We start from the raw sequence: 15,850 nt of genomic DNA, 5'->3' as shown, positions 1-15,850 counted from the left end.
ATTCTTAAACAGTTAAAAAAGGTAAAGGTTCCCCCGCACATGCATGCTAGTCGTTTCCAACTCTAGGGGCCAGTGCTCATCTCTGTTTCAAAGCCGAAGAGCCAGCACTTGTCCAAGGACGTCTGTGGTCATGTGGCCTGCTTGACTAGATGCCAAAGGTGCATGGAATGCTGTTACCTTCCCACCATAGTGGTCCCTATTTTTCTACTTGCATTTTTACGTGCTTTCGAACTGCTAGGTTACTGGGACGAGTAACAGGTGCTCACTCTGTTACGTGGCACTCAGGATTTGACCTGCCAAGCTGCTGATCTTCTGATCGACAAGCTCAGCATCCTAACCCACTGAGCCACCGCATCCCTGCCTTAAACAGTTACTTACACTCAAAAAACAATTCAAGCAACTGATTGCATTCAAGAAGAGACAAGACACAAGTTTTTCTAGACTTCCAGTGGCAACACCGCGCCGATGGTGGCTTTCTTCAGCTGCCTGTTCTGAGGTTTCGTCAGAACCGTGGACACAGTAAAAATCAGCTATCCCGCGGCTTGTAAACCTCCCCCTCGGGAGAAGAAGGGGAGGTGAGCTTTCCTAAGGTAGAGGTAGAGCTCCCCTAGACCCCCAGAAATATCTGGGGGTCGGAGGGTGAGAGCTCCCTTGGAGCCCGAGGCTTTCTCCAAATCCAGGACACCTTTGCTCCGGGTTGATGGGGCGAAGCTAGACGCTGATTATAGCGATCTGTGATTGATTTGAAAGCAGACAGAGCTGATCAGGAGGAGTTAAATTTGCAAGTATTTGGAACTTTAACTCGGGGAGTATTAATTTTCTCCATACCCTAATTTGATTTTGAAAGGGAAAAGATGGCGCTGGAATGTTTTTCTTTTGTTTTTTGAAAGAACAAAGTGTGAAGAAAGAGATATATTTTGTAACAAAGTTTGAGTAACATATTGGATTTTTGTCTATTTGAGAGTTTTTAAAGTTTTTAAAGATTTTTCTGGGACTTTATCTTAAAGTGCAGAGGGAAAGTGAAAGTGATAAGGGAAAGTGAATTTTAACAAGTGAGGAAATGGCTTCAAGATGGCAGGGAATTCCTGTTGTTTCTAAAAGTTCAATTTCCTCTCCTGTAACACAGCCTGCAGTGCAATCCACATCGAAGCCCAAATCTCCTCCACCTTCTCCCCCACCACCTGCATTTACACTTAAGGATTTGCAGGATGCTTTGAAGCTTCAAGCTCAGCAAACAACTCAACAAATAAAGGAGGAGATGGCTGATCTTTTTGAGAGTAAAAATAGAGAGATGAGAGAAGACATATTGCTCTCACTCCAAGGGCTGATCACACACATTGAACGTTTAGATGATTGTGTGGATGAGGTTGTGGAAAACAATGCAAAATTAGAATTGCTACAGTTGAAAATAAAATTGATAGAACGGAAGATGAGGTGACTATCTCACAATACAGAGACATGGAATTTGCCTTGAGAATAAGAGGATTGAAAGAGAACCCACGTGAAGACTTGAAGGAGGAGGTAGCAAAAGATATAGCTCCTGTTTTGGGATGTGATCCTGAGGAATTATCAAGAGAGGTGGATAAAATATTTAGGGTTAGCTCTTGGATTGCAAGGCAGAAAAATTTACCTAGAGATGTGGTGATTTATTTTTCTAAGAGGTCATTCCGAAATGCAATTATCCAGGCCTTTTATCAACAGAGATTTCAAATTGCAGGTCAGGATATTATAATTTTAAAAGAAATACATCCAAAAATTTTGAGAAAGAGAAAAGATTTTGGTTTCCTGTCTGAGGAGCTTAAAAATTGACAGATTCAGTTCAGATGGGAGATACCTATCGGAATGGTGGTGAATTATGTAGGGACACGATATCGACTTAACACGATTTCAAAGGCAAAAGATTTTTATATTCATGTCCTGAAAGCAGGTTCACCACCATCTCCACGACTTAAGAGAAAAGAAGAAAAGTTGGAAGATAAACAGCAAACTGAAGGTGCAATGTCATTCGTTTCTGGAGAGGCATAGCAGGCTGTCTACTGAACAGTTTTTGGTGTTAAAGGATGATCCAAAGGAACAGAGAATGACATGGGCTGCATATAAACGTAAAGAAAAGGAGCAATTGAAACAGAAGATAGATTCTGGTTCTACAATACAAGGTCCTGTTACTATTGAGGCGGTGGGAGGAGTAAGACCGAAGAGACCAACTGAGGATCTTCAGGCATTGTTCTATAGGCTTCAGGTCGCAAAGAATGGCGACAAAGTTCCTGACTTGGAATGTTAATGGCCTGAATTCACCACAAAAAAGAAAGTATTTCATTACCTGAAGCAACATAAAAATGATATTGTTTGCTTACAAGAAATTCATATTTGTGCGAAAGATCAAAGGTATTTGATTAATTCCCAACTGGGATTACATTTTATTGCATCTGCTCCAGATAAAAAGAGTGGTTATCTACTCAAGAAAAGACTTACCAGTTAGATTAATTGAGACTGATATACAAGGAAGATATGTTATTATTGAGCTACTGTTAAAAGGCAAGAAAGTTCTTATTATTGGATTATATGCATCTAATCAACAGCAAAGAAAGTTTTATAAGCTTTTACACGACAAAATAACTCAATTGGATTATAAATCTGTTATTATGATGGGTGATTGGAATGGTGTTTTGGACTCATGTAAGGATAAGAAGGGAACTTTTAAAAATACCCCTAATCATTCCAAATTGCCTAAAGCCATTTTTGATTTGAAAGATGATTTGGAATTAAGAGATATTTGGCGGGTGTGAAATTTGGAGGACAGAGACTTTACTTTCTTTTCAGACAAGCATCAATCGTTTTCCAGAATTGATTTTTTTTAATTACTAATGATCTTTTTTCTAGGGTTAAAAAGGTCAAGATTTTTTCCAGAACACTATCGGATCATAGTCCGGTATGGATGGAATTGTTTAATGAAGATGGGATTAGAAGATCTTGGAGATTGAATGAAAATGTATTTAGATATGATGAGTTTTCGGAGAAATGTAGGGAACATTTGAAAGAATTTTTTGCTTTGAATATGCATAAAGGTACTTCGATTGAAATGGTTTGGGATGCTAGTAAAGCTTATATGAGAGGGGTTTTGATTTATATGCATAATAGACATAGGCGTAAGCAGATGCAAAAACATAAAGAGTTGGAAGAAGAAATTAAGTTGAAAGAGAAAGCCCTTATTTTGAACCCATTAGATAAGAGAGTAAGGGATTCAATAAATTTGCTGAAAGAGCAATTTAATATGTTAATGGCGGATCAGGTTGCAACTAACTTGCGGCATGTGAAACATAATACTTTTTATAATGCAAATAAACCTGGTAGGTGGTTAGCTTATCAATTAAGGAAAAAACAGAAATTATGTACTATAGAGAAAATAGAATATAAGGGTAAAGAGGTTTATCAACAAAATTTGATTAAAAAGGGTTTTTTAGATTTTTATGCAAATTTATATGCTAGTGAGAATATACAAGCTTTAGATATAGATAAGTATTTACAGGAAGCTCATATTCCTACGCTCTCAAATGAGCAACAGGAGGAGATGAATCAATTAATTACTTCAGAGAAAATCATTTCAGCAATTAAACAGTTAAAATTGGGTAAGGCTCCTGGTACAGATGGGTTATCAGCAACTTATTATAAATTATTATTTGCAGAGATGGTAGAACCATTAAAGGAATTATTTAACAATATCCAGGCTGGAGGGGTGGTGCCTCCGTCCTGGAGAAGGGCTTTTATATCGCTGATTCCAAAGGAGGAGCAAGATCCCACCCAACCAAAGAATTATAGACCTATATCGCTTTTAAATATAGATTATAAGATCTTTGCAAAAATATTGGCAAATAGATTAATGCAGGTTTTGAAACAAATGACTCATAGTGATCAGTCTGGATTTATAACTGGAAGACATATGAAATATAATGTAACACAAATTGTAAATTTAATAGAGTATTTGGATAAGAACAACCAAGTCCCTGTGGCACTGATATTTTTAGATGCTGAAAAAGTGTTTGATCAATTGAATTGGCAATTTTTATTGAAAGTTGTTGATAAGATGAATTTTGGGGATAAATTTTTGCAATCTATTAAGGCTATATATCAACAACAATCGGCACAAATTATAATTAATGGGGGATTAACAGATGCATTTAAAATTCAAAAAGGTACAAGACAGGGATGCCCCCTTTCACCATTGTTGTTTGTTTTAACATTGGAGATTTTATTGATTAAAATTCGTGTATCAACTAAAATAAGGGGAATAAAAATAAAGCAGAATGATTATAGTTTAAGAGCATTTGCGGATGACTTGGTTGTTACACTATCTCAACCGACTCAATCGGTTACAGCTTTAATGGAAATTATAACTCAATATGGGAAAGTTTCTGGTTTTAAGATAAATAATTATCTAAAAATATGACTATGAATGAAAAAGAAAAGTTAGTAAAACTAATGGGTTTTGAAATAGTGAAAAAGGTTAAATATTTGGGAGTATATACAGTATTTCAGCTTCAAATGTGAAATTATATAAGAACAACTATGAGATATTATGGCAAAAAGTACAAAAGGAGTTAGATAGTTGGAAAAAATTACAATTATCTCTGTTGGGGAGAATTGCAGCTGTTAAAATGAATGTTCTACCAAAGTTTCTTTTTTTCTTTCAAATGATACCTATATTGAAAAAGGATGCCAATTTGGATGAGTGGCAGAAGGGTATTAATAAATTTATTTGGGCAGGGAAAAGACCGAGAGTTAAATTTAAGATCTTACAAGATGTATGGGAAAGAGGAGGACTTAAAGTGCCTAATTTGAAATTATATTATGATGCGGTTGTTTTATCAGCGGTTAGTGACTGGCTTAATTTAACAAATGAAAGATTACTTTACCTTGAGGGATGGGACTTATTATATGGGTGGCATGCATATTTAGTTTATGAAAAAAAAAGTGGATAAGGCATTTAAATCACACATTTTAAGAAGCGCCTTATTGCACGTATGGATAAAATATTATTATAATTTAAATTATAAAATACCAATTTGGGGGATTCCCGGGCATGCGATAGAGGGTGGGTGTGAGCTTGGATATGATTTCATATAAGGAATTACTTAGATGGATAGGGAATGGTTGGCAATTAAAATCATTAGGTGAGTTAAAAAGAAAATTTCATACAGTCTTGGTTTCAATATACTCAATTGCAAACGAGGTGGAAGATAGATCAGAAAATTGGTATTACATTAACTGATGAAAATTTGGTAAAACAAATTAAAGATCAAAACCGAGCGCATATAAAGAGAATATATAATGCTTTAATAGAATTGGATTCTGAAACAGAATTAGTTAAAGATTGTATGATAAAGTGGGCTCAAAATATTCAAGAACCAATTTCATTGGGAGGTAATTTGGGTTAGAAATGTGAAATTTACCCAGGCTCAAAATTTAAGAGAAAACTTTTATAAAATATTTTATAGATGGCATTTGGGTCCCAAAAAATTGTCCTGCATGTATCCTAATTTACAGCCCAAATGTTGGAGATGTGGTAGTTTGGATGCTACCTATTATCATGTATGGTGGACTTGTAGAAATGTTAAAGCTTTTTGGATTAAAATTTGGTGGAATATTCAAAAGATTTTTAAGAGAAAGATAAAATTTTCTCCACAATTGTTTTTATTGGGTATTGTTATAGATTGTGATACTAAAGAAACAAATTTGATGTTGAATTTGATAACAGCAGCAAGGCTCTTGATAGGTCAATATTGGAAGAAAGATACGGTAGTTTGTCTACTATAGAAGATTGGACACTTAAGGTGTCAAATTTGGCAGAAATGGCTAAGATTTCTGCTTATTTGAAGGATCATTCACAAGAAAGATACATTTCGATCTGGAGAAGATGGATAGATTATATTCAGAACAAATATGGGACTAAAAAGTTTCATCTAGCTTATGAATGAATTATAGAATGATATTAATATTAGTACGTTTTTATGGTATTTTTATTAGTTTTTATTATATTTTATTATTTTTATTATTAGTATTGTTTAATAATATGGATATTATCTTGTTTTTATGTTCTTATTATTATTATGTTTACTTTTATCTTGTTTGTGTTTATGTTAAAGGGGAGTTAAAGTGCGTTAGGAACTTGGTTACATACAGTATATAGTTGGTTAATGTTATTTAGATTTTGATTGTTATTTTTGTAACCCTGTATTCAGTTCTGGGAAGTGGGGGAGGGGGAGGGGGTGGTTTGGGGGTGGGTTTGTATTGTAACTTTTATAAAACTTTTTAATAAAAAAAAGACACAAGGTTTTCCTGGGAACAGCTCATTGTGGCAGCAAAGCAAAAGAACTCCTCCTTATTTTGGTGTCTAATAGCTTGCCACTCTGAAAGAATCTATACCCCATTAGTCTGTCATATATCTCCTATAACCTGGGAACTTCATTTTCGTAGAATGTATGAAAACCCCTCCAGCGAGAGTACAAGGTCTATAATGAAGGATTTACCTGAGTGGCCTCCAGTTTCAGAGTCCGAAATTAAATCCCTCGTTGGCCAACTCAGGATTGGGAAGGCTCCAGGAGCTGACTTCATTTCGGCCAAATTACTAAAGAATAATATGGAGTGATGGATACCCGTCCTGGCAGCGCTATTCACCTATATTGACTCCACTGGCCATGTCCCAGAAGATTGGGGCTTGGCAATTGTGGTCCCAATTTATAAAAAGGGAAAAAGAGACAACCCTGCCAATTACAGACCAATAAGTCTGCTAAATATAATCAGCAAACTCTATGCCAAACACCTTCAAGATAAATTAAAGGAGTGGCTGGATCTTGAGAACCTGATTACCAAAGAACAGGCCAGGTTTAGAGAGAGAAGAGACACCATAGATCAGTGCTTAGTTCTTCCATCATTTGATAGAAAAATATGCAACAGATAGACCTGTATCATTATATGCTGCTTTTATAGATCATAAGGCAGCTTTTGACAGTTACAAGGATTAAGCTATGGGAACAGCTGGAAGCTGCCTCAATTGATCACAGACTCCTCCATTTGTTACGTGCCTTACATACCAAAACATACCTCAAGGTTAGGTGTAATATGCAAGGGTCTCTCTTGAGGTCAGTTGAAACTCAAAAGGGGGTTAAACGGGTGCATTTTGGTTCCCTTGCTCTTCAATTTTTACATAAATGATATGGTAAAATGGTTCAATAATCCAAATTACCACCCCCCAAAAATAGGTGACCAAAGCATTGCTGTGCTGCTCTATGCAAATGACACTGAGATTCTCTCCAGGACTCCAGTTGGCCTTAAAAGAGCCTTGCGAGCCCTTGTCCAGTATTGCAAATATAATAAACTGGACAAATTTTGAGAAAACAAAAACTATGTTTTTTGCAAAAAGGCCAAAATGGTACTCATGGTATTTAAATAGCCACAAAATAGAGCAGGTAACCACCTTTAAGTACCTACGCGTGGTCTTCCATACCACAAAAAGCCCATGGAGAATACGCAGCTGCCTCTGGCCAACGATCAGCAAATGCCATTCTTAATTTTTTTTGCACAAAGGGATGACACTATGTTCCAGCTGCAATTAACCTCTTTCTGCCAAGTTGCTAGTACAGCTTCTCTATGGGACCTTGCTCCGACCCTCAGCTTTGTGTTTTATACCACTGGAAAGAGTTCAATCCAAATTTATCAGAACAATTCTCCAGATGCCACACTGTGTCCCAAACGCACTTCTGTGCCTGGAGACAGGATTGATAAAAGTTGAAGCAAGAATCTGTATAGCTTTCTTAAACATCTGGCTAAGGCTTAATTGCTTTCCGCAAAGCCTTGCTCCATTAATTCTTCAAGATAAATTCTCCTCTTCATGGATCAAGGCAGTCGAGTTCAACTTTGCCAAACTAGGCTTCTTGCCAGCCTCAATTCTCAAACTGGACTACGACCAAGCAAAACAAACCTTGCGTCAAAGGGTAGAGGACATCGAGAGGCAAGCAGACTTAGGTATGGTTCTGCAGTTTCTAGCTCCAGACTCTAATAGATATGTAGTTACACCTGCCAGGTATCTTAGTCAGTTGGAGTCAGTAAACCACCAGAAAGCCTTGTCGCTTACACGGTGCCATGCGTTTCCATTGGCCATCCTGTACGGCAAGTATAAAAAGACACCATTGGCAGAAAGACTCTGCTCCTGTGGCTCAGGAGAGGTGGAGACCATTGGACACATACTCCTTTGATGTTACTTCTATAGAGCTATTCGGAAAAACCATAACCTCCCCATAATTGATAGGTATCCTGGTCGTTCAAGAAAGTATTTATCTCCAGTGGCTGCTTAAGGATGAGCAGGCAGTGATCACGGCACAGGTGGCTAGATTCTGCGCAGCAGCATTGGGGATTCGCCAGAAACATAAACAAACATTTTAGATCTTTTTAATAATCTTTTATAATTAATTTTATTATGTGTTTTAATCCAGCATTAGACTATATTGAAGTTATTTTTATTGTCAGGTTGGTATGATTCAGTTTTTCTAAAAGTAGCTAGTTTTTGTTATACTGTCTGTAAAACTAGGAAGACCTTGGTCACCCATTGATTACATCATTAATTGTAATATATTGCTATGTCCTCTTGTGTTGGTTCTGTTTAGTTTTGTTTTATTTGAATGTTTAATTTATGTGTTGGCCTTTGGCTGTAATAATAATAAATTGGAATTGTACCTTCCAGAATTCAAACAGAAAGTGCCAAGTGAGATAAAATTCCATAAAAGCTATTCTAACATCTGTGAAATGATACTTACACTTACAGCAAAAGCAGCTTGGTAAGTGACTTCAGGTGGAAAGGTAAATGAATGTCCTGTTACTGGACTGCTGGGTGGTGGGGTTACAATTAGTCCTGTGGTACTAAAGTGAACCTATTAACAGCAGATACATTAAACATAATTAATGTCTCATCCAGAAAATCCAATCGTTCCATAAGTGAAAAAGTGAAATACTTTTACAACAAAATATTAGCTTTACATTTAATATAAATTATTTCTAGTCTTAAATTTATATACGTTTCACTTTTAAGTACAAATGTGTAATACAAATGAATGCTATGGTTAATATATTTGAGGTTTCTTTATGAGATTTATTAATATTATTAATAAATAATAACAATGGTCCTTTTATCTTTTTGGTTATTTTTAATGTTTTAATTTTAATGCTTAATTTTTAATACTGTAATTGTTTTATATTGTATTTTATCATATTGTAAGCTGCCCAGAACACTTGATAGTGAGATGGGTGGCATATAAATTAAATGAATAAATGTACTTTTATCATTTTTTTCAAAATGATTTCTTATTTTATGCAACCCTATACAGAATAAATAAACTCTGTGCAATGTTAACTGGAGTTAGCACTTTCAAATAGCATTTTTAGCAAGCTTCAACAAAGTTTGTAAAACTGGGTTGATCATCCCCTTAATGACTGTCATCACTTATGACTATGATGGGCAGGCTTCATTACAGTCATAAGTCAAGGACTATCTGTATCTAAATTCTCCTCTAATTCTCAATTTGTGAAGGGCGAACAATCATTCCAATCTGTTTATATCTGGAAGATTTTAACCACAATTTTTAAAGTAACTAACATTATTTAAATGTTATGTAGTTTAGGAATAAAATTATTTTAAACTTTAGCTAGAAAACATTTAAAAGAAAACATTTAAAAGATAACCTACTTAAAGTGAGGAAAAAAACCTCATGTAAAAAGCAAGAACAGCTGTCTTCAGATAACAATACTTAATAATTCAAGATTATCCTTTAATAAATAAGATCTGATTCCTTTAATACAAATATAAAAATATTTATTTCAATAATTATACCCCATTTATTTTGACAATATTTTAAACTGCAATTTAAAAAGCCATGATACACCTTGATTTCCACTTATAATTACCTGAGAAGGTGCACTGCAAGAAAGACCTGAAAGCTCAGTTATCCGTGCTGCAGCAGTTGGATTACTGGAGCTGATGAGAACAGGAGGGCTTATTTCCATTGAGTGACGATTCTGAGAAGACTGTGAAGCCTTATTGGACATGGTAAGGGAAGTAAAAGAATGGCGTTTTTTGGTGTTCTTCTTCAAATCAGTATACTTTTGAACTGAATTGCAATGGGATATACCAGAGGTGCCTTCTCCAGAATCTACTGTAGATGATTTGTCTAGTTCAATAAGTTGTTTTGCTGTTGAGTTAAACTGCAAGAAAATAACCATAAACATTAACCTTATCATTTGATTAAAAGAAAAATTGTGTTAGTTCCATTGTAATTATATACTGTGCATTAAGTTGTATTTTTGTATCAATCCTGAATGTTTTGAATTCATTACATTTGGCTGCTCTATATATATAAATGTGAGAAGAGAAGAAATAGAATCTTTATTCTCTTCTCCATTCATTGCTTAATAATATTGGGGGAAAAATCTGTGAAGTGAATTACTGCAATCATACCTCTTTGGGATCATAGTTAAAGTAATCTTTATGTTTAATTATATCACAAAGTACAGGCACATATTGCTTGATTTCTTGATAAAATAATAGAAAACAGGATTCAAGCTGGTATGGTGTCTGCTGCCAGCGTCAACTTCCCTCCGCCCTGTGCGTTCCCACAGAGAGGGCCTCCTCAGGGTGCCCCCGGTCAGAGAATGTCGGCTGGTGGCCCCCAGGGGGAGGGCCTTCTCTGTGGGTGCTCCGGCTTTATGGAACCAGCTGCCGGTTGAGCTCCAGATGGCACCGGACCTTCGCTCCTTCCGACGCGGTCTGAAGACCCATTTATTTGAACAAGCTGGCCTGGACTGATGGGGGAAGTTAGGGTTTTTAATTGGGTTTTTATATTGTTACTGTTTTATCTGGGCGATTATTTAATTCTTTTTTTAATTTTTGTATCCTCTATTTATATGTGCCCTGTTCACTGCCCTGAGTCCCTCGGGAGAAGGGCGGTATACAAATTTAATAAATACAAATACAAATACAAATACAAAATACAAATATATACCTCTAATCACTTGGGGTATAGATAGATGCAAAAAAACGTAGAAAATACACAAAAAGACAATTTTATCTGCAATTAAATCTGTTTAAATTATCAGAAATTTACTTATTAAATAGAATTTTAAAGAGATAAATTAACTTCCGGGGAAAAAAATCATACATAAATATATATACAGACCACATAGATAAAGGCAAAGGTTGCGGGTTATCTGTGAACTTCAACCCCTTTAATGCCAGTTATAAACTTAGAGGAAGACTACAGAAAGATATGATATTGAAATCCCTTTAAACAATTGTAAAGTTTTACACTTAGCCTCACAATTGCCCCAGCATTACTCAGGAATTTAAAAGAGCCAAAAGAAACTCCTGAGCCAAGGTTTCATCAAGCAAACAACTTTTATTTTGATCAAAATAGAGTTGGGTGGCCACATCTTTCTTCGTGGCTGGTAGAGAGATGAAGGCAACAACCAGGAAATATGTCTTCCACCTTTTATACCTTTCCAGAACAAAGAGATCTGGTCTTGGTACTAGGAACCAAAAGGTACAGAAAAATAATTCCAAGATGATGACTCATACACAGCTCCACCATAACTCCTTTCCCCCCTCCCTCACCATGCTTTTTTCATGTAAGCAATCACCTGTACCTAAAGCATGAAACATTTGCTTTTATATAACTAATTTCCCAGTATAAAGCACCTACAAAGCTGCTTGCACATAGATATATATATATATATATATATACACATACATACATATATATATACGTATATATATATACATACACATATATATATGTATATATATATATACATACACATACATACTCATACATTACATACATACATATATATATATATATATATATATATATATATATATATATATATATATATATATATATATATATATATATATATATATATATATATATATATATATATATATATATATATATATATATATATATATATAATTACAAAGTATCACTACTAATATCAATATTACTAACATCAACCTTAAGCATAATAAAATCCCTTCACAATTTTTTTCCAAAAGTCAATTTATCACTGTAAAAACCTGAAAACTAGCAGATAAAGAAGCTGGGACAGATTTATGCCAAAACTGCAATATCTTCCTTATCATATAACATACCAAGACTGTTGATTTAAAGCATCAGGCCAGGCAACTGGGATACCTGCACTATTCTCCCTCAAAGAAGTCATGTTAAAAATTAGTATCCTAAATTATTAAGATTAGTTTTTAACTATCAGTATGAAACTATTTGTCTTTCACATCTTTAGCTGATAAAAGTCTTACATTCATTCTCACCCAAACTAGTTTCTTCTTATATGAGTTTACAATCTTTTCTCATTACTTAATATATAACTTGTGAAAATTTCTTAACCAATAAAATGCACTAGCAGCATTTATAAATTAAAATGTAAGACTGTATTCAACATAACATTTTTTCTATTTTTCAAGCTTGTTTTTATTAAACTTGCCTATTAACCATGACTACCTAATTTTTATTAAAATTTATTTCTTTCCAGTACTGTATAATCACATTTAATCACAATCTAAACTGTATTTAGAAATTATTATAATGCAGTGCTCAGTGTAAGATTGGATAATAAACTGCATTAGCCCTTATAATATCTCAAATTTCTTCCTTAAGAGTGCATCTATTATGAACCATTCATTAAAGCAGGAATAATACTGGCCAGGTTACTGTATATATGTATATACGTTGGAACTGAATGTAGGATAATTCTAAGCAGTTTGCTTCCTAGGAAATTTAGCCAACTTCATTAGTATTCAGTATTTATTATGACATGTGATTAAAAGTCTAAAATATTCTGACTACTGAAAATTACTGTGCAAATTTGTCAATATTCAAACATTACTAATAATCAGTTTTACAGTATTGCATTATTTATTTCCTGATAAAGAGGTGAGCACATATCACTGGGATCTGATTTTTTGATAAGCTAAGGGCAATTCAGTAATAATGCCTAGGGTAGTTCAGTGATAGAGCCTGGGCATCTTCAGAGAGATGCTGTTTAAATTTAATACATAAATAATTAAACCATATGAACTTTAGTAGAGGTAGTCAACCTACGATCGTAATGAAGCCTGCTCATACAATTGCAAGTGGTGATAGCCTTTAAGCCAGGGGTTCCCAACCCTCCGGGCATGGCTAGTTAGGTCTTCCACCTCCAGCCATGTGGTGAGTCTACAGTAGTCGGGGGTGGAACAGAAGCTGTCTTGCCCAGTGCAAAGGTCCTCCGGCAGCTTAGCTTCTGTTGTGACTCAGGGCCAGCCTGTGGGTCCGACAGCCGGCTCCGATGTATCGGATGACTCAGATGAGGGGGAGGAGGGAGACGAACCGGCTGATGATGGTTTGGAGGCTTTGCAGAGCCCTCAGCCGGGGACCTCTTCTCAGCTGCGTGAGCCCGATAGTGCGGAGGATGATGACCCACAGCTGGCCCTGTTCAAGGACGCCCGACGCAGGAGGCAGTCGAGCAGGAACAAACAAAGAAAGGCTGTGGGACTCCTCGGGAGGAGGCACAGGGAGACCACGCCCTGAGCTCTCAATAAAAGGAGTGTTTGGGGAGGGGCTGGTTGCTGAAAGCAACCCTTCCGCTTGAGGATTCAAGTTCCTGTGTTTTTGTTTCTTGTTTTGTTAATTGACTAATAAATCTTGGCAGACGCTTTTCAGCCTTGGACGCTCTCCAGTCTCTTCTGTTAGAATAGGGGTTTGCCTTACTACAAGGCCGGAAGAGGGCTGGTTCAGAACAGTTTGCTTTCAGCCTCCCACCCCTTACTACTACGATGGAGCAGCTTCTTGCCGAGAATGCTCAGCTCACCCAGCAACTCACTTTACTGGCAGCTCAGGTGGCTCAACTGCAAGCTCAGGTACATGCTGCACCCCCACCCAGGAGAAAATGTCAGATAGCTATGCCGGATAAATTTGCTGGCAATCCAGAACTGTTTCCTGCCTTCCTGGGACAATGCCAGCTTTTTATCAGCGTGAGAGCAGCTGATTTCCCCACTGACCGAGATAAGGTGGGATTCGTGTTGAGCCTTCTGTCGGGGGATGCAGCTCGTTGGGGCACGCCTCTGCTGGCACAGCCTAGCCCTTTGTTGGATAACTTTGGGGGGTTTTGTGACCATATGCGCCTCATGTACGAGGACCCGATTAAGGCGCAGACTGCCACCCGACGTCTGAAAGCTTTGAGGCAGGGTCAGCGCCCCCTACAGGCCTATATCAGCGATTTCCGGCTGCTTAGCCAGGATTCCGCCTGGAATGAGGCTGCGCTCGTGGATGCCTTCCAGGATGGCTTGTCGGAGGAGATGTTGGATGAGCTGGCCCGCGTGGACATTCCCTCAGACCTGAATGGGCTGATCCATCTTTGTCTGCGGATCGATGCCCGGCTGCAGCAGCGAAAGAGTCGCCGTGCCACCCCACAGACCCCTGCCGCCCCTGTTGTGCGTGAGCCCCCAGTCCAGAGGGAGGAGCCAATGGAGCTGGGTGCCGCCAGGTCCCGTCTCTCGGTGACGGAAATGGACAGACGACGATCGGGGGGGTTGTGTTTTTACTGTGGGGACCCTGGACATTTGGCTGCTTCTTGCCCGAAGAAGCGTCAGCGGGCGTCAGTGACCAAGCCTGCCCCGAGAAAGTCCCCTACTTTGCTGTCGGGAAACGGCCCGAGCCCGATCTAGACGGTGTGATAGATCGGGCGACTCACAACGACCACGCCGAGCGACACCGTTCCGATGGTGCCTGTGAACCTCCACGGCATTTGATTTTGGAGGCACGTCTGATCCTTCCTGGCAAGCCAGAGGGGATTCCGGTCCATGCCTTAATTGACTCTGGGGCTACCACTAACTTTATGGACTCGGCCTTTGTGGCCAAATGGGCTGTTCCCCAGTGTCCGGTGGATCCGCCCATGCTAGTGGAGACTATTGATGGTCGAGTGCTCCTGTCCGGGCCTATTACGGCCGCCACGCAACCAGTGTGTATGGCCATCAGTTCCCATGTGGAGGCCATCCAGTTCTACATCACTTCGGATCTGCACTTCCCCGTGGTCTTGGGACTGGCGTGGCTCCGGGCGCATGATCCACAGATCTATTGGTCTCAGAACTTGGTCACCTTCCCAAGTTTGCAGTGCGTGGACCACACCCGCCATATCTGTGCCGGCCAGGTGGAGGGTTCCTCAGGGGTTTCCTTGCCTCCCGAACTGTCCGACTTTGTTCAGCGAGTCAGAGGCGGACCAATTACCCCCGCACAGGCCCTATGACTGTTCCATTGATCTAGTCCCTGATGCGCCTCTCCCAGTGGGGCGTTTGTACTCCATGTCGGAGCCCGAGTTGGCTGCATTGCGGGACTTCCTGACAAAGAATTTGGCTCGTGGTTTCATCCAGCCCTCGTCCTCGCCAGTGTCTGCGCCCGTGCTCTTCGTCAAAAAGAAGTCGGGCGAGTTACGGCTCTGCTGTGACTACCGGAAACTCAACGCCATCACGGTGCGTAACCGCTACCCTCTGCCCCTCATCCCCGAGCTCTTGGACCGACTCCGGGAGGCTAAGATCTTCACGAAACTGGACCTGCGTGGAGCTTACAACCTCGTCAGGGTTCGGCCGGGTGATGAGTGGAAGACGGCGTTTGGTACTCGCTATGGACATTTCGAGTACACGGTGATGCCGTTTGGCCTGACCAACGCCCCCGCTGTGTTTCAGCATTTAATGAACGACATCTTTCGAGATCTGTTGGACCAGTTTGTCGTGATTTACCTGGACGACATCCTGATT

General features: G+C 38.4%; 1 protein-coding gene across 1 annotated transcript in view; it reads right to left on the bottom strand.

The window, feature by feature from the left end:
• Nucleotides 1-15,850, bottom strand: part of SH3RF1 (SH3 domain containing ring finger 1) — a 151,475-nt gene that overhangs the window by 80,442 nt on the left and 55,183 nt on the right. The window contains exons 5-6 of the mRNA XM_081332628.1: nucleotides 9,952-10,248; nucleotides 8,814-8,921 (exon numbers count right to left, since the gene is read on the bottom strand). Coding sequence (XP_081188754.1) covers nucleotides 8,814-8,921; nucleotides 9,952-10,248 — 405 coding nt within the window. The remainder of the gene's footprint in view (nucleotides 1-8,813; nucleotides 8,922-9,951; nucleotides 10,249-15,850) is intronic.

This window comes from Vipera berus (genome assembly GCF_964194415.1).
Source record: "Vipera berus genome assembly, chromosome: 7".
NCBI lineage: Eukaryota > Metazoa > Chordata > Lepidosauria > Squamata > Viperidae > Vipera > Vipera berus.
The sequence above is the reverse complement of the archived record's forward strand: the minus strand, read 5'-3'. Positions and strand labels throughout refer to the sequence as shown.